The sequence below is a fragment of the Hylobates moloch genome, unplaced genomic scaffold (genome assembly GCF_009828535.3).
Source record: "Hylobates moloch isolate HMO894 unplaced genomic scaffold, HMol_V3 SCAFFOLD_20, whole genome shotgun sequence".
NCBI classification, from domain to species: domain Eukaryota; kingdom Metazoa; phylum Chordata; class Mammalia; order Primates; family Hylobatidae; genus Hylobates; species Hylobates moloch.
This window is the reverse complement of record NW_026652295.1, coordinates 12,993,398-13,012,091: the sequence shown is the minus strand read 5'-3', so window position 1 is coordinate 13,012,091 and position 18,694 is coordinate 12,993,398. Positions and strand designations below refer to the sequence as shown.

At 37.4% G+C, this 18,694-nt stretch overlaps 1 protein-coding gene across 1 annotated transcript in view; it reads left to right on the top strand.

Annotated features, from left to right (window-relative positions):
• The window catches only part of RANBP9 (RAN binding protein 9), a 92,835-nt gene extending 74,517 nt beyond the window's left edge, over window positions 1-18,318 (top strand). Inside the window, exons 11-15 of the mRNA XM_058432675.1 lie at window positions 972-1,119; window positions 4,344-4,465; window positions 6,279-6,430; window positions 14,071-14,182; window positions 17,322-18,318. Coding sequence (XP_058288658.1) covers window positions 972-1,119; window positions 4,344-4,465; window positions 6,279-6,430; window positions 14,071-14,182; window positions 17,322-17,452 — 665 coding nt within the window. The 3' untranslated portion in view covers window positions 17,453-18,318. The remainder of the gene's footprint in view (window positions 1-971; window positions 1,120-4,343; window positions 4,466-6,278; window positions 6,431-14,070; window positions 14,183-17,321) is intronic.
• Window positions 18,319-18,694: the final 376 nt, after the last annotated feature.

The following is an 18,694-nucleotide window of genomic DNA, read 5'->3' as shown; positions in this document are numbered from 1 at the left end:
GTGATATCTTATGCCACTGGTTACCACATCTAGCTGGGCTGCCCCTGCCTCCCTCCCCTCCCCCCACCCCCAACCTTTCCCAACCAAGCCTCTTGCAAAAGTCAGCTCTGCCTCGTTCATTTTCTCCCATCCGCTTTTCGGCTCACCAGTCTTGCTCTCTGTGACTTTGGGCCTTCTCTTAATTAAAATTCTCTCCTTTCTTGGCTTTTGTGACATCACTTCTACAGGTTTTTTTGGTTTTGCTTTTGTTTCTTTTTAAAGAGTTGGAGTCTCGTAATGTTTCTGATGCTAGTCTGAAACTCCTAGCCCCAAGCGCTCCTCCTGCCTCAGCCTCCCAAAGTGCTGGGCTTACAGGTGTGAGCTACCGTGCCCAGCCACAGATTTGTTTCTGATGCTTCTCAGTCTTCTGTTTGCCCATCTCTTTAATTCTGCATTTCCCAAGATGTTAGCTTTGTACATTTAACATTCTTAAACAAGTCAGATAGTGTCTCCTTTCCTTTCATGAAGTAACACCATTGCTTTTTCTTATTTCAATTTGTACTCTTTTCTGCATTACTTCCTCTCAGTTTATTTACATCACCACTCTGTACAACAAGTGTGATTCCCATGTCTGTTCTTAGCCACTACTCCTCTTGAATATCATACAGTCACTTCAGGCTTGGATAAATTCTGAGCCTCAGTGTATTCATATGTAAAATGGGGATGATCATAATATTGCCATTTTAGGGGGATTTTGAGGATTAATTGAGATGTGTAATTAAGCCTACAATAAATGTTAGATGAGATAATAATTAAGATCTCACAATTAAGTATTCTTAGTATCCTTTCAAAGAAGTTTCCTGTTTACATCATCCATTGACTCTCCTACGTTCTAGAAGTCTTAGTACAAAATCAACATATGGAGACTTGTTTACAACTGTATTTATAAATTAGTGTTTGTTTCTATTTCTATGTGGTATCTTTTTCTTCAGGTTTTGAAAGTTGTAGTAATGGTGTAATATCAAATAAAGCACATCAATCATATTGCCATAGTAATAAACACCAGTCATCCAATTTGAATGTACCAGAACTGAACAGTATAAATATGTCAAGATCACAGCAAGTTAATAACTTCACCAGGTAAGTAATTTCTCTAACTTTTGCATTAATATAAGCAACCTCGTTATAGGTGTAATCATTGTAATAATTTTGAAAGAACTTGAATTATGTGACCCACAGAGGGGCTCTCGGAGTTCCTAAGCCCCCAGAGAATAAAAGGATAGGGAGTCACTTCCCCAAAGCTTTTTAGTCTCCTACTATGCACATGAGCTCTTTCCTTATTTTCTTCCTCTTCTCTACTACCCTCTTCCCTCTAGTAAAGTTATAAGGACAAATTCAGGGCTTCATACATTGTCTTCCTGCCAGCCACAGAGCTATACAAATGATCACATAAATGCCATTTGTTACGTTTTCACAGTAGTTAAGACACAGTAGCATATTTAACCTTGAACGGTGACATAAGATAAATTTACAACTAATTTTTTCTCAGTGTGTGAGTTTTTTTGGTGTAAATGTGTAGAATGTTTTCCAAGTTCAAAACTAACTTTACAAAGAATCTTTTTTGAAAGCCTGCCTTTAAGTAGCTTGCATATAGCAGATGGTTAAGTCATTTAGTAAACATTGGTGTGAGGATAGTTTTGAGGATTTGTGGGGCACCAAACATTCTGCTAGATAGGGTGTCTGACTTTAAAGAGATTTGAAAGGTGATAGTATACTATGACCCTTGACATACTCAGGTTTAATATTTATGAAACCTAAAAGTTCATGAAGTGAAATTATTTGAATTAAATACTACTGTGCAGTAGCAAATTATTGTGAATTCAACCTGCCCAATCATCCAGGACTGGGTCAATTTAATATTGGTTTGGTCTATAACAAACCAGTTGGTTACATTGCATTTTCAGGAAATGGTCATCAGTGCAACATTTTCTTATTAAAGTAGAGACAGCCTAACTTTTAGCATGGAATCTTAATGGAAATACGATTTTGCAGAAAGGAGTGTATGTAAAAAAAAATCTGTATTTGAAAATTTGGAGATTAATCTCAATTTCTGGGTTGTCTGTCACACATGACAAAAATTTACTGAAGTAATAGTGTGTGTGATTGATACAAGTTAAAATGGAGAACCACAGAAGTGTATGAGAACAGCAGAAAAATCGACTTTCACAGCAGAGATGATATATTGGAAAATATAAAATCAAAATGTTACAGTTTAGATGGAAATTTAAAAAGTTAAGTACTTCATCATGCTTTATAATAAATGCATTGGGACTTTATCATTGATCAAGGCTTCTGCCAATGTTTGAGGGTAAGATTGCAGTCAATTTGTGAGTTTTTCTCTTAAATACTATCCCCACAGCAGGAAGTTGCTAAACAGATCTATTATTACCTGAGTTCAGGGAAGCAAGCTACGGAAGGGTCTGATGACGCAACATCCTCCTTTGTCTGCAGTATAAAAGGGAAAGAAAGTAAACTTTTGAACTGTCTTAAACTTTAAGTTATTTTGTAGTTGGTAATGGCTTTCCTTACTGTGAAGTAAGCAAAGATGTTATTAACTATTTAAACCATTTTACAGATGTAGAGCGGAATATCAGAAAAGTAAATGACTTTTTTTTTTCTTAAGGTCAATTATTAGTAGCTAGTAAGTTGCAGAGCTGAGGCTGCTTTTCAGGATTTGACTTGCAAACTTGTGCTTTTTCCCTGATACCGCCCACCATTTGAAATGCTCTTCTTCCTACCCTCCCTCACCTCCAGTATAACTTCTGTCCAGGCTGAGAAAATTCAAGTTCAGATGTCAGTTCTTCCGGGACGTTTTCCTTGATTTACATCCAATCAAATGCGTCATGTTTTGTGATTAACTTTCATCATAGTATTGATCATAATTACTCTGTAATATAATAACTTAATTAGCTTTTTATAGGTTGTTTGCCACAGGAAGGCAGAGGCTGTTTCATAATATCCTTAGCACCCAACTGGGATCATACCTCAGAGGCTCTTAAATGTGTGTTAAATGAATGAGTTCCTTTCAAATACTAAACTGAGTTATCAAAAAAAAAGTTTAGTACTTTTTAAAAGGCTACTGAAAGCTGTGATGGTAAGGATTTTCTTATTTTTAAAGTTTGCTTTTTCTTATCAATTTTTGAAGTCTGTTAAGATTATAAAGAAGCTTTCCTGGTTGAGTCTGCTCTGGAGTCCTAGGGCCATATCCCCCTTTCCCCCTAGATCTCTTGTGTTTTTTTTACCTTAACAATTTTACTAACAGGAGTGTATGCATGCACACACACCCCCAAGGTGTTAGAATTTGTACCTCTGGTGGTATTATGCATAGTGGTTTTTGCTCATCTGTATTTTTTTTTTCTATAAATGAATACATATTGCTTTTGTAATGAGAAATGTCATTTTTATCTAAGCATTACCTAAAATTTCATTGAGTGTTTACTTCTAGATTGTATAATTATTACTTAGACCTTCATAGGATAAATCCTAAAGATTAGATATTTATTGTTGCTTGTAAGAGTGTGGATGGTTCTGAAGGACATACATTGACAGCTTAAATATGTGCAAATATAGTTATTGGCAGATAGATATTGAGTGGAATGAGTGAAAACTGGAAACTATCCAGGACATCAGTTTAAAAATTAAGATTCAGCAATACTTTAGCCAGTAAGATAGCCTGTGAGAGAGAAACAGTGTCATGTGGTGAAAAGGGATGAGAGAATGAAGCTCAGTTGTTTTTCAAGTTATCAGTTACCCTTGAAAGATGTATATTTTTAAGTAGTGAGGACAAATGCCAGAATGCCGACTATTTAAAAACAGTCTAGGAGTGGATTGAGTATGAGGTCCGGAACGAGGTGAAGTGGGTTCCGGGAGTGAGATGTATTTGTTTTGAGAGTGAGGTTTTCCCCTTACATACTGGAAATCAATGCTGGGGGTAGGGGGAGAGGGCTGGCTGGGGAGTTGGTGGGGCAGCAGTTGATTAACGAAGACGTACAGATCTGAGTTTGAAAAATAATAGGATTGTATGGAAGTGTGATTTCTCCATATTGATGTAAAGTCATAAAACCACTACATTTTAGCATATGTACTGTTTTTCCTCCCTGATCTCCAGGGGTACAAATTTGTTAAAAGTCAGCGACATGTTTGGCTTTGAATACATTCAAGATTTAACTAAATACCTTTTTTGCAGATTTCTATTGCCTTATGAAGTTAGTTTATTCGTAGGCTATGTAGTTCAGTAGTGATTTATTTTAAACTAAGCTGCAAGTATGATATTTCTAAAATTAGGTTTGTTTTTTCGTTTTCAGTAATGATGTAGACATGGAAACAGATCACTACTCCAATGGAGTTGGAGAAACTTCATCCAATGGTTTCCTAAATGGTAGCTCTAAACATGACCACGAAATGGAAGATTGTGACACCGAAATGGGTCTGCAGTGATATTTCTTACATTTTTAATAAAAAATGATGGCTACAAGGTTATGTTTTTACTTGTACTGATTCACAGCTGATGAGCATAAACCAGATTTAAAGATGTATGTGCCATAGGACTTGACAGTAATGCATAGTAACTGAAACTCTTGTTTGAGTGGGCTGCTAGAGAAAGTAGAGTTACCTTTTAGCTACAGGCAGTGTTTCTTGCTGAATTGCTTAGGCTCAGGTTTAGCGCTGTCACTGATGCAGCAGTACTGACTTACTGGTGTTGAGCCTCTAGGCTATTTTAGGTTGGAGATGATAAAACTTCTTATATTTATGTCAGTATAGTCAGTAAGGCCAAATGGGCAGATGATTTTACAAATTCTACTCAGTATTTCTTAAATGGGTTTAATGTAAACGTGTGTGACTATGCATAGTACTATCCCTGGTATATAGTAAGTACTTAAGTATGACCTCCCTCACCAAAAAAAAACCCCATCAGCAACAACAAAATTATGTGGCTCCAAGACACATTAGCATGCATGATTTTATTTTGTAGACAACTTACGTAGTAAATTGCCTGTCCCATCAGCAAACTATCCCATCAAATGGAGAGTGAAAATTTATTTGTTGGAATAAATTTTTTCATTTATTTGTTGGAATTCCATGGCAATGTTAGATTTCTTATTATTTTGAGATTGAGCGGTATTACTGAAATTGTTTTTTAAAAAGAAATGCAGCTTTGTTTTACTCCTCAATATCAGCCACCTCAGTTTCTGAAGAGTAATTTAAGTACAGTGATAAAGAGCAGGAGTTCTAGAGCCAGATTACATAGATTTGATTTCTGCAACTGCCACTTACTAGCTGTGTGACCTTGGAAAATTTACTTAACTGCTCTGTGTCTCAGTTTCTTCATCTGTAAAATGGGTATAATGACCTTATAAGTTATTGTGAAAGTAAATGAATAATCCAAAAAGCTAATAGCACAAAGTGCTTGGGAAATACTAACCATCATTATCATCGTTACCTTCTTTATTATTAATGATTTATAAGTACTTTATACAGTGAAATTATTTTATCAATCGAGATATATAAAATTATTTTCTTGGCTGGGCACGGTGGCTCACGCCTGTAATCCCAGCACTTTGGGAGGCCGAGGCGGGCGGATCACAAGGTCAGGAGTTTGAGACCAGCCTGACCAGTATGGTAAAACCCCATCTCTACTAAAAATGCAAAAATTAGCCAGGCATGGTGGCACGTGCCTGTAATCCCAGCTACTCAGGAGGCTGAGGCAGGAGAATTGCTTGAACCTGAGAGGCGGAGGTTCCAGTGAGCTGAGATCACACCACTGCACTCCAGCTTGGGTGACAGAGTGAGACTCCATCCAAAAAAAAAATCTATATATTATTTTCTCAAAGTGGTATTTTTCTAAAAGTAGTGCATTTAATCTTTTCAATTAGTATAATATGCTGTCTTCTGTATTTTTATTGTAGTCGTTTAGCTTTTCTTAGCTTTCAGGAACATTTTATTACATCTCTACTACGTCAGTTAAGGCAGCCTGAGTGGTATTATTAAGAGTTACCCTCTAACACTGAAAGGTTGTCCCCTCTTAACTGCATGCTGATCCTAGACTCTTGAGAGCTAAATAAAGTATATCTTTTAGCTGCAGTTTCCTATTAAAAATGAATTTCTAACAATTTACATATTTAGATGAAATATTAGGGAATAGTTACTAAATGTACAAAATGTTATAAGAAATGTATATTCGTGTCCTCATTATACTCCATTCCATAAGGTAGTAAAATACTTGTCTGCTTTTCTTACAGAAGTTGATTCAAGTCAGTTGAGACGCCAGTTGTGTGGAGGAAGTCAGGCCGCCATAGAAAGAATGATCCACTTCGGACGAGAGCTGCAAGCGATGAGTGAACAGCTAAGGAGAGACTGTGGCAAGAATACTGCAAATAAAAAAATGTTGAAGGTGAATATATTTTTTCTTGAAAAATTATAAATATGTCAGAGGAACTAAAATGTAGTTTTGTGAAACACTGAGCAGTGTGCCAGAAATTCTTGTTAGGGAACTTGGACCTGACCTTCCCCCTGGCTCCTTGCCCATTTGGGAGTGGAAATGTTTGATGAAGTTAGGCAGTTCTGATCTACTGGAAAGAGCATTGGACTAAAGCAAAAAAAAGGATTAAATCCCAGTACTAGTGCTTATCAACATTGTTGTCCTCGTTAACTTAGTTCCTTAGGTTTATTTTCTCAGCTGTAAAATCAGCAGTTACTAGGAGAAATGTGGGTGAGCAGATAAAACTATAAGTCTGAGATTTTATTTTAGTAACTATTGTTCAGGGTTATAGCAATTTGGACGTATAACACATGGTTCTCATTTTGATGGGAATTAGTGAAGAGTTGGGTCACTTTTCGTGGCAAGAATAGTTAAAATACATTTTAAAGTCTCTTCTGGATTGTTGTCCATGAGCTGGTAGGATGGATACAATCTAATTCACTAAAGTAACCAGTTTTGTGTACCAGTTGAAGGTGGAGGGGCTGTCTCCTAACAAGTCAGCATTGCAGTTGTAGAGATGTGCAGCTCTTTAACAGTTGGTTCATTGTAAACATTTTCTTCTGAATATTTTGGAAGAAGACTGAAAAAGGTGAGATGAATGCAGTGGCCTTGAGACTGATGTTTGGGTATGGTAGGAAAGGGCAAGCAAAAGATTCCTGCCGCTCTTTCTTCTTGACCTGGACTGAAAGAAAGTTAGTACAGGTTGAGTATCCCTAATCTGAAAATCTGAAATGCTCCAAAATCTGATACTTAGAGTGCTGACATGATGCACAAGGGTATGCTCAGTGGAACATTTTGGACTTTTAGATGAGAGATGCTCAATTAGTAAATGTTTTAAAATTTGAAAAAATCTGAAATCTGAAACATAGCACAAGTGTAGGACATAACATGCTTGCCTGGCCTCGGATGGGTTATAGAGCACCTCAAGTTAAAGGCATGCAATCTTGTATTTTCCCTAGCTGAGATGGGAAGGCAGGTGTATTTATCAAACTTTGTACTTCATCTACTCGATAGTATAAAAACTGCTATTTCTAGTGGTTACCCTGAGCTATCAAAAAAGTTAAATTATTTTTATGCTAGGTAAAAAATAATTGGTAATTGAAACAAGTTTAATTTAAAATGTCAAATCAGGCCAGGCACGGTGACTCAAACCTCTAATCCCAGTGCTTTGGGAGGCCGAGGCGGGCGTATCACGAGGTTACGAGATTGAGACCATCCTGGCTAACATGGTGAAACCCCGTCTCTACCAAAAATACAAACAAGCAGCTGGGCATGGTGGCGGGCGCCTGTAGTCCCAGCTACTCAGTAGGCTGAGGCAGGAGAATGGCGTGAACCTGGGAGGCGGAGCTTGCAGTAAGCCAGGATTGCGCCACTGCACTCCAGCCTGCGTGACAGAGCAAGACTCCATCTCAAAAAAAAAAAAAAAGTCAAATCAGACATTAATATATCTGGAAAATGACTGTCCACATTTGCCTTAGAAGATTAAGATTACCATGAAGTCAGACTGTCTTTTAACTCCTCTTTTTCATTTTTATTTATTTTTTATTTTTAAACTTTGTAGAGATGAGGTCTCACTGTGTTGCCAAGGCTGGTCTTGAACTCCGGGACTCAAGCAATCCTCCTGCCTTGGCCTCTGAAAGTGCTGGGATTATAGGCATGAGCCATCATGCCCAGCTTAACTCTTCCCCTTTTAAATATTTATCTTAATGACTATGCCTCCAGTGTGTAGCACTAAGGTAGTCAATCTATGTTTATTAAATTGAAGTCGAATTCATTTGAAAAGTATAATAGATTTTTCCTCATTGGGGATTTTCATTACTATGCAACTTTGTAGAAATTTTTCTGGTACTAGGAGTGCCAAGAAGAAACTTAACATTTAGGTTCTTTATTAAGTTATTTTAGGTGTCTAAAATTATCCTTTTGGAAACTGACTACTACTTTGGTAGGTACTGAGGATGTTTTAGGGCAGTTGTTTTCAACATACTTGGTGTCTGAATCCTTTAAAAATTATTAAGGGGCCGGGCACGGTGGCTCACGCCTGTAATCCCAGCACTTTGGGAGGCCGAGGCTGGCGGATCACCTGAGGTCGGGAGTTTGAGACCAGCCTGACCAACATGGAGAAACCCCTTCTCTACTAAAAATACAAAAAATTAGCCGGGCGTGATGGCGCATGCTTGTAATCCCAGCTCCTTGGGAGGCTGAGGCAGGAGAATCACTTGAACCCAGGAGTTCAGGTTCAGCCTGTGCAACATAGTGAGACCTAGTCTCTTAAAAAAAAGAAAAATGAGAAGAGTCGCATTGCTTTATATTTTTTGTAAGTCTCTTTAATGCTTGGTTTAATAGGTGAGCTGTATTCACATACAGACCAGACTATCTTTAGTCTGTTGTGATATCACACGTCATGTGCCTCTGGAAAATTCCACTGTATAGTCATGAGGAAGTGAAAGAGAAAAGGGCAAGGAACATCTTAGTACTATTATAAAAATAATTTTGCCTTCACAGACCCCCTGATAGTTTCTTGGACCCAGGTGTCCCTGAATCATACTTTGAGTACTGTTGTTTTAGGGCATATGCTAATTGAACAGGATGAAGTACCTTTGAAAATTTAAGATTATACTCCATTAGCTTACTTTGTGTTTGATTCTTATTTACACGAAGCTCAGAAGATGGCATTATATGGCCAATTCTCAAAGATATTCCTTTGTTATATACTGAATTGTGTGAAGATGTATCATCTTCATCTAAAGAGTATAGATGTCTTTGATTTTGCACCTCTAACTTCTAAGCAAATGCCAGCTACTTTCAGAGACTTTCCTAATACTCTGAGCTGCTTTCATGTCATTTCCCAAACTTATCTTGATCTAGATAGGGATAAGGTGAGTAACTGACCCACCTTATAAGTAGCCAAAGAACAAGGCCGGATGATTTGAGGGCAACATGAAGAGAAAACAGGTTTAGAAATCATTCCACTTCTTTTTGTTACTTCAGTTCACTTGTAATTGTAGCATTTTTTAAAAATCTTGTTTTTAGGTTTGCATAAACGTTGAGTCATGTGACTCAGAAGTTCATGCAAATCCAAACACACACACACACACACACACACACACACGAGACAGAGACAGAGACAGACATGAGAGAGAGAGAGATTGAGAGATTTGATTAATGTTGAAAGTCAGGTGGCACACTGTTTCTCTTGACCTTTTTCCTTTTAGTTTTTTCAGTCTTCTCTCCTCTTTTCCTGTTGTCTTTGTTCCTTATCTGCCTACGTCTTCCAGTGGCTCCCAAAAGAACTCTTGAATTGTTTGTTGAGCAGCTGTTTATTGAATTTTTGCAGTGTGGAGAGGCATTGTTGTAGGGACTGTGGAAAGTCCAGTATGAATGAACAGCCCCAGCCTGCAAGGAACCTTTAGTAACCGAAGTAGCAATAGAACCATTTAGAGTCATCCTATTTAGAAACTGCTCCAGATTCTAAACCAAATATGAGTACAGTTTGAAAATCCACCGGTATCACAGCTCCCACCCTGCTTATGAATATGGGCACAAGGGGCTTCCTGGTGACTTGTGAGTACCCTGCAGGACCAAGCCTTGGTGTCAAATTCTATTTGCATTTATATTAGCCAGATTCAGCTACATGCCCTTACCCAATAAAAATGGTGGGTGAGTGTCACATTTCCCTCAGAAGTTATTCCACTGAGGTAATGTTTTTTTGCTTTAAAATAACCCATAATGCTACATATTTCAGGTGTTTTCAGTTTTGTGCCTTAACTCCCATGTGCATGTATCTTAACTAGCTAATAACCATAGTGACACTATTTTGTATTCTGTTTTAATTGTCATAAGAATTTATTTCCTCCCAGTTTCTATGCATTATTTCCAATTATTTTTAAATGGCTACACGAGGCTGGGTGTGTTGGCCCACACCTGTAATCCCAACACTTTCGGAGGCTGAGGCAGGAGGATTGCTTGAGACGAGGAGTTCAAGACCAGCCTGGGCAACAAAGTGAGATCCGATCTCTACAAAAAATTTAAAAATTAGCTGGGCGTGGTGGCTCGTGCCTGTGGTCCCAGCTACTCAGGAGGCTGAGGCCGGAGGATTGCTTGAGCCCAGAAGTTCGAGGCTGCAGTGAGCTGTGATTGCACCACTGCACTCCAGCCTGGGTGACATAGCACAAGACCCCGTCTCAAAAAAACAAAAAAGCTCCATGATATTTTATTGTTGCTGTATAGGTTTATTTCAACATTGCTCTGTTGTTGGATTTTTCCATTTGCTTTTTATGTCAGATGCTTTAGTGACATCTTTATACATGTATCTTTGTTTCTTAAAATTACTCCACTGAGATAAAGTTCTAGAAGTAGAATTGAGTCAAAGACTATGAACATTATTGTGGTTCTCACTACATGTTGCTATACTGGTTTTCACAAACCCTTTACCAACTTCTACCAGCAGTAATGAAAGAATGCACCATGGCACTACTATATTAATGCTACTTTAGTGGGTTTAACATATGTTAGTATCTTAAAATTGCGTATTTGCATTTCTTTGGTTATCACCACGTTAACTTTTACAGCAGGCTTTAAACCATTAGTATTGTTTTGCCAGTTTCATTCATTTTCCTTTGTGAAGAAAGAATAAAGTCCTAGATGTTTACGACTGGGAGTTTGATGGTATAAACCATTTTTTATTTTTAAGGCTCTGTTAGTTTTGTTGCTTACAGCTTCACTCTACTTCCAAGCCATGTTTTATAGTGTTGTTGTGTGATCCTCCTAAAATTAAGTCTAATCCATGTTGGTTTCCTTCATTTAAAACCTTATTTCCTTATTGGAAAAACTTCAAGCTTTTTAGTATGGTTTTTGGGGTATTTTAGCATCTAACTCTTACCCGTGTTTCCAACCATGCTTTTTTCTCCTCTCAGCCTCAGTTTGCATGTATTAAGTCAATAGTAATGTACTGTGTGTTATTTATTTACATGTAAGCCTTCCCTTGAAGCAGTGACTAGGTCCTGGTCACCACTGTATCCTCTATATCTGGCAGCTGTATTCAGTAAACATATGTTGAATTGTACTGAAAATGAAATACCAGAGAAAAATGTTAGACGTTTTTTCTTAACATTTAGATGGGTAACTAAAAGAATCTGCATCTTACTATTCACTGCCTCAGTTTGCTTCTCTAGATGATAGACATGATATCAACCTTAGATGATTATTGTAAGGATTAAATAGATGATCCATATTAGTGCTTAAAACACTTCTTCACACAATGTTAGTGCACAATACATTGTTGTCATTTTAAAGAACTTTTTCTCTGAGTTTTAAAACACTACCATGTAGTATTTTTTTTTTTCCTTTAAGTTCCAGGGTACATGTGCAGGATGTTCAGGTTTGTTACATAGGTAAATGTGTGCCATGGTGGTTTGCTGCACTAGACAGTGTAGTCTTAATTTAAGATTTGGGACTGTGACATTTCACATTTTCGGTGGTATGTTAGGATGTAGGCTATGAATATAGTTTTGTACTTGAAGTTTTTGTTTACCAAGTATTCCTTGGAAAAATTCTTCAGTATTTCTTTTTAAATTTATCTGTACTATGGGTATGGTACCCTCATCAGATGGTTGTGGGGTAAATTAAGTCTTGAGCAAAGCTCAGTCCTTAAAAATAACGTGATTTTTTTTTTCTTTCTTTTTTTTGGAGATGGAGTCTCTCTCTGTCGTCCAGGCTGGAGTGCAGTGGTGTGATCTTGGCTCACTGCAACCTCCGCCTCCTGGGTTCAGGCGATTCTCCTGCCTCAGCCTCCCGAGTAGCTGGGATTAGAGGCATGCGCCACCATGCCCGACTAATTTTTGTATTTTTGTATTTTTAGTAGAGATGGGGTTTCACCATGTTGGCCAGGTTGGTCTTGAACTCCTGGCCTCAAATGATCCGCCCGCCTCTGCTTCCTGAAGTGCTGGGATTACAAGTCTGAGCCACCACACCTGGCCAAAAACAAAATAATATGTTTGATTTGAGTTAGCTTTACAAGATAAAGGGTCATATATTCTTTCCATGGGTTGGGAAGTGTGGGTTGGGTTAGGGGCGGGAAGTAGAACCAAGTAGCTTTGTGGGATGCATAAAACATCTTCAGTGCTGGAAGAAGCAGGTCTTGCTCTCAACAGGCATATGAATTATCTTCCTGTACGAAGCACCTGAGTAGCTTCAGGGGATTCAAAAATACAAGTAATTTTTATCTTCAAAGAACTTTTATTGTAATTGGAGCAGAAAACTACCCAGATGAAATATTCAGCAATATAAAACAATAGAGGAGCCATGTGTGTTTGCATAGAGGCACGTGTATTCCATGCCTTGTGGTCTCAGACTGACTTCACAGCATTTCTTCATGGGTTATTCTTCTCTAAATCCACAATATTAGAGGCTCATTTGGATGAGAAAGGGCAAGAGTACAGTTGATCAGAAGCCTCTCCCCCACCTCTGCTTTCATAACACTAGTAAGATAACTAGAGAAATGATGGAAAATGGGTGTGGAATCTGATTTTTTGAGCAGCTCAACCTAGGAGATGGTGCTCTTTAGGAATTTCAGTAGTCAGTATTTTGAAAGTGTTATGTTCCTGAACTCACAAATTAACAGTTTCTGCAGCAACTCTCCATGTCTGCCTTCCAAATTGGGAAGAGTGTTCTGAATTTCTCTTTTTATATTTGTATAATATTGCTCTGGATTAGGGTATTGACTTGGCATAATAGTAAGACGTCATTTATTGAAAGATTAGAATGAACTGATACTGCTAATTTCATTTAGTCCTCATACAAATCTAGGTAATAGGGCCTCTTATAGTCTCCATTATGCAGATAAGGAAACTGGCACTTAGATTGTCACTTGCCAAAGGCTACATGGCCAGTTAGTGGTGGAGCTTGGACTTGAAGCCAGTATCTGAAACCACCATTAGTATGTGCCTCCCATAGAAAGAAGACAAAAAATATAAAGTAGTTGTTTGAAAAGAAGAAGACTGTCCGTCATTTTAAGTTTTAAAGAGGTGTGGCTTGACAGTAGCTGGAAATACTGAATGCATAAAACAGGTCCTGAAGGGCAGCCTGTTTTTTTCATAACTGAATTTGAGAAGAAGACATCCAGTGAGATGTGTCCAGTTCCTAAATCTGTTGAAAAAAGGAAATGCAGGCAGGCCCTGTCCTCTGACTGTCACATTCATATCAGTAGTAATAAATTGTGAAGTAAAACATCTGAATGTTTTGCCTTCCACTCTCCCTACACCAATACTAGTTCATTCCTTTGAAATTCTTTTTTTTTTTTTTTTTTTCTGTTTTGTGTTTAGGGATGGGAGGAAGATGAATGAGAATGGCTGTCCACAGGAAAAATGAAAATAGGCTTTGCTGCATAACTTAATTGTTCAAAAATGTAGAGCGTCCCAGTGCTAGGAGTAAATGGGTTTAAAGTTTACATTAGTCTAGTGCCTGGAAGCCATATTTTACCTCTCAACTTGGAAACATTTGTGAGCATAATAGTTGGAACTATTTGAATTAAAACCAAATCGGTGTGTTTTCAACAGGATGCATTCAGTTTACTAGCATATTCAGATCCCTGGAACAGCCCAGTTGGAAATCAGCTTGACCCGATTCAGAGAGAACCTGTGTGCTCAGCTCTTAACAGTGCAATATTAGGTAAGTAAAGCCAAATAAGGCACAATTTCAACTAGACTCTCTGAAAATTTGAGGGTGTTTGTACTGGCATTTGCACTTCGGTAAAATCATCAGGAAAATGTCTTCTATATTTTTAAAATATTAAAGTACCTAAGATATAGAAACCCTCTCCTTTAATTCCAGATTCAAATGGATTTAAATAGAATAAAAACAGTAAGATGGGGTACAGCTTGGGATGTTTGGGAAATAGAAGTTTTTGTGTGCATGTATGTAAGCATTTCTGGTAGCCACGAATGTCTACTTCTTTCATTAGAATGAGAGATTTGGTGGTCCTTGTGTATAATTCAAAATACAACCCTATCAGAGACATTCCTTACAGCCCCCTTTAGTGAAAGGCATTTTCTGCTACTGATTTCTAGGCTAGGAATTGGGTGGCATTCTCTAGTTCGGCTGCTGTAGAAGGAATTGGAGAATGTTAAGAACATAGATTAATAATTGTCACAAGAGTTAGGCTAGAAGGGAACAGGGTACATTTGAAGAAAATCAAGAGGTCAAGAAAGGTTTTGATGGACAGAATAAGAATGGAAATAAGGGAGTGAAGAGCCTGAATATCAGAGAAGCTCAAACTGATCCAGTAGAGGGCAGGATTCCTAGCTGGTGCTCCGCTGTTACCTTGCTCCCCACCATTTTGCTTGAGCTATTTGCAATGGGTAGCGGCAGCCTAAGCCACCGGTATCACAGCCCCCACCATGCTTATGAATATGGGCACAAGGGGCTTCCTGGTGACTTGTGAGTACCCTGCAGGACCAAGCCTTGATGTCAAATTCTATTTGCATTTATATTAGCCAGATTCAACTACATGCCCTTACCCAATATAAAGGGTGGGTGAGGAAGAGAAAAGCAATTTAAAAGGTGAAGCTTAGCCAGGGGTGAGCATGAAGTGCGAAACTCTCATTCGATGTTCGTTTGGTTGCCATTCCTATGAGCAACTCACTGTAGCGTGTATGATTATAGTATTAATATACTGAACAAGTACTTTTTATATGAATTGTGTAACTGCACATATTGTGCATTTCTATGTAAATGTGGTAGGGTCGATTGTTTACATAAAACAAGTTTGAGTTGTGGGCAGTTCTCATCAAAGGTAATTTATATATAGAGTGAGTTTTCATTTGACTTTAGAGTCTAATTCCCAGGTAATTGGGACTCCAGTCTAGTTTAGAAGTCTGTACTGTGCTGTTTGGCCCTGCAAGGTTCAGGGACTTTTAGTCACATATTTCAGACTATTTTAGGAAGATGAGAGGGCAGTGCCACAAAAAGTAGATTAAAGAGTAGTTTAGATAGGGAGACTTGCAATGAGGGCCAGGACTTTTACGGCAAGAATGTAAAGGAAGCAATGAAAAGCATTTGTATTTGAGCGCTCAGTCTGTTTCTTTGCTCCTAGAAAATTTATTAATTTGTTAAGGACCAATACTGAAGTTTGGGAATAGGAGTAGTGTCCTTAGTGTTGTAGTTCTCCAAAATAAATGTGAATTTTCTTTGGTTAATGTGTTACATTTTCATTGGTTCTACAAAATTCATTTAGCTCCATTGGTAAAAGTAACTTAGTAACAATGCTGGAATTGTAAGGAAAACTATGGTTTACTATAATTGTCTTTTTGAAGTTATATTGTAGGTAATCATGAAGACCTAATTACTAGATGATACTAATCTTTAAAGTGACCAGTTTTCTTATAACAATTGAATTTCTTGAGTTCAAGGGAATTTGTTGAGCACCATTATCTATAGACACATGTACTCTTACATATTGTGCTATATTATGTAGATTCAGCCATAAATAGTGCTTAATCTTATTAATACAAATGTATGCGATTCCTGTAAAATTAATGACACAATTACTAAATTGCTATAGATGGGCATGTATGTGTTTATAAATACCATGCTATATTATATAGGTACATCTATATATAGTGTCATGAAAATTTCATATATCCAAAAAAGTTAAAGATGCATCACCAGATGCTTCCTTTGGCCAAAATAAAATTAAAAAAAAATTCCCTGTAGATGCTTGCCTTTGAGCACGGTCTTCCCTGTGAACCCTCAAGACACCATACTTTCTCATCAATCTACGTGGCTTTTTTGCACACTTTTATTCTTAATCCTGTTTTTGTTTTCTACCTTTAAGTCCTGAATTTGCTTCTTTTTGATATTGTGCTTTTTCCCTTTTGGAAATTTCCTCTTCTTTCTCCCACCATCAAATTGCATCCTCTGAACCAAGAATGGAGTTAAACCATATGAAGCCTTTCTAGCCATGTGTCACTGTTTTTGCCCTTTGTTGTCAACTGTGCCTATAAAGAACTGATTAGTAATTTTATTGATTAGTTTGGGCATTGCCTTCTCATAAAGAGAAATTACCAGCTTCTGAGTCTGGCCGCTTTTACCATTAGTTCATTTTTTTTCATCTCTGGCAAGAAACAAATTTTGGTAATTATTGCATTTGTACTACAAATGTCTGACAAAGAAACTTATAATATGCAGGACCCTGAAAACTTACTGGCATTTTTTAAAAATGTCTGAACTGTCCATTTTAAATTAGCACCTCCAAAACTGCGGGGTGGCTCTGCTGTATGTTCTCTCACTGTCACCACTAACACCTATTCCCCACCAGCCCAAATAACATTACCTATATATGCCTTGGAGATGGCTAGGCAGCCTCAGTTTGGTCCTATCCACAGAGGTGGAAGAACCCATCAGTAGAAACTTGTAATGAAAACCTGGTGCCTTTTTTAGTTTTAGTTAGTATCAACTGACTTTGATCAACCAGAAGGGAAATAATGCCTTACTCTCCACTCCAAATATCAGATAAAAAGTTGTACCTTTCCCATCATAGTTAATATGGAAATAAGTATTTACGTATCTGATACTTTAAAAGTCTGATTCTGCAAGAGTTTCTCTTATAGTTGAATACACAATACCCACACTACCTACCTTGTCAGAATATTATGTCCAAGGTGTCTATCTTTTGCTTAGAAACCTTCATTTGCTGATATTTCAGAGTGGTATGGGAGTGGTAGTTTTTAAAGTCATGCAGCATTCTCCTGATTGAAATGTTTTTTAAAATGTCTTGCTAATTGCTGTTTTCATTTTTATTCTTCCTCAGAAACCCACAATCTGCCAAAGCAACCTCCACTTGCCCTAGCGATGGGACAGGCCACACAATGTCTAGGACTGATGGCTCGATCAGGAATTGGATCCTGCGCATTTGCCACAGTGGAAGACTACCTACATTAGCTATGCATTTCAAGAGCTCACACTTATATTGTGGCATATAGTCAACATGGAAGTAGACCAGCTCTGCTGATTTGAAATTTAGATTTTTTAAATTATGTACTGGGGACAGGTTTTTGTCGCTTTACATTGCTTCCTAGTTTACAGCATGATGCAAATGATTTTCTAACTTAGTGTTAGGAGAAATTATTTTCCATCTTTAACCTCTTAGTTGTCTAAGAGTTAAATATTACTGAATTTCAGACGTTCAAATTGATCATCACAAATCCTTTAAAACAATTACCTAAAAGAAACCAAAAATCCTGCCTTCTTTGTGGGGGAGGGGGGAGAGAGGGGAAGGAAATGGAACAAGTTGTGTTTGTGTTAGCATGTGGGTGATGTAAACTTCAAATTGGGAGATGTTCCGACCCCCACTCCCATATAAGCATTCAATCAGTGTAACTTGCAAAATGCATAAACAAACATCCGACAGTTTGAATTTATAGTGTTGATGGAAGAAATCATTTTTAATGTGTACTGTAAAACTTGAAATACTCAGGAGCTGAGTGAATATGTTTGTTGCTACTTACAATCCCGACCTGTTAGTCCCAGTAGTTTTGTTTTAACATGGTCTTTTTCAACTTTGTTTCCTGTTTAACTACAGATGACTTCTGTTGTAGACTCACAAGTTTAACTGTTGTATTATAACAGTATTACATGTCAACGGTGTGGTTATGACCTTTATTTATATAAAAACCAAATATTTAGTCAATTTACCGTGTCTTAATTTAATCTTTGTACACCTTCCATTTTTAAGTGCTTAAATGAGTACTATATTGCAATAAAATGTAGTGATATAATTAACCAGCCATTAAAAATTTACTTCTACAGCTACAGTGTCAATTGAGTTTATATATTAGGTACTTGCATACTTTTTATGATTAATATGAAAATTGGAGCAATTAAAATTAATGGTTTCTACAATTAATCTGAGTTCTACAACCTAAAATTACTGCCTTCAGTTTACTGGCATCCCTGGATTAGGGTTAGACCTGATATTTTAGGTGACACAGAAAGGCAACAGGAAATTAATTAACTTCATTATTTTCATATTCATAATATGGCATATGAGACTCACCAGGCAAGCAAATCCCGACTGGTTAAAAGTAAAAATTTAAAAGCTGTCAGCTATATTTTGTGCACTGAATCTTTAATAGCAAATTGTCTACGGGCTGCAGTTAGAGACTTTTCTGGAATGTCCATTTC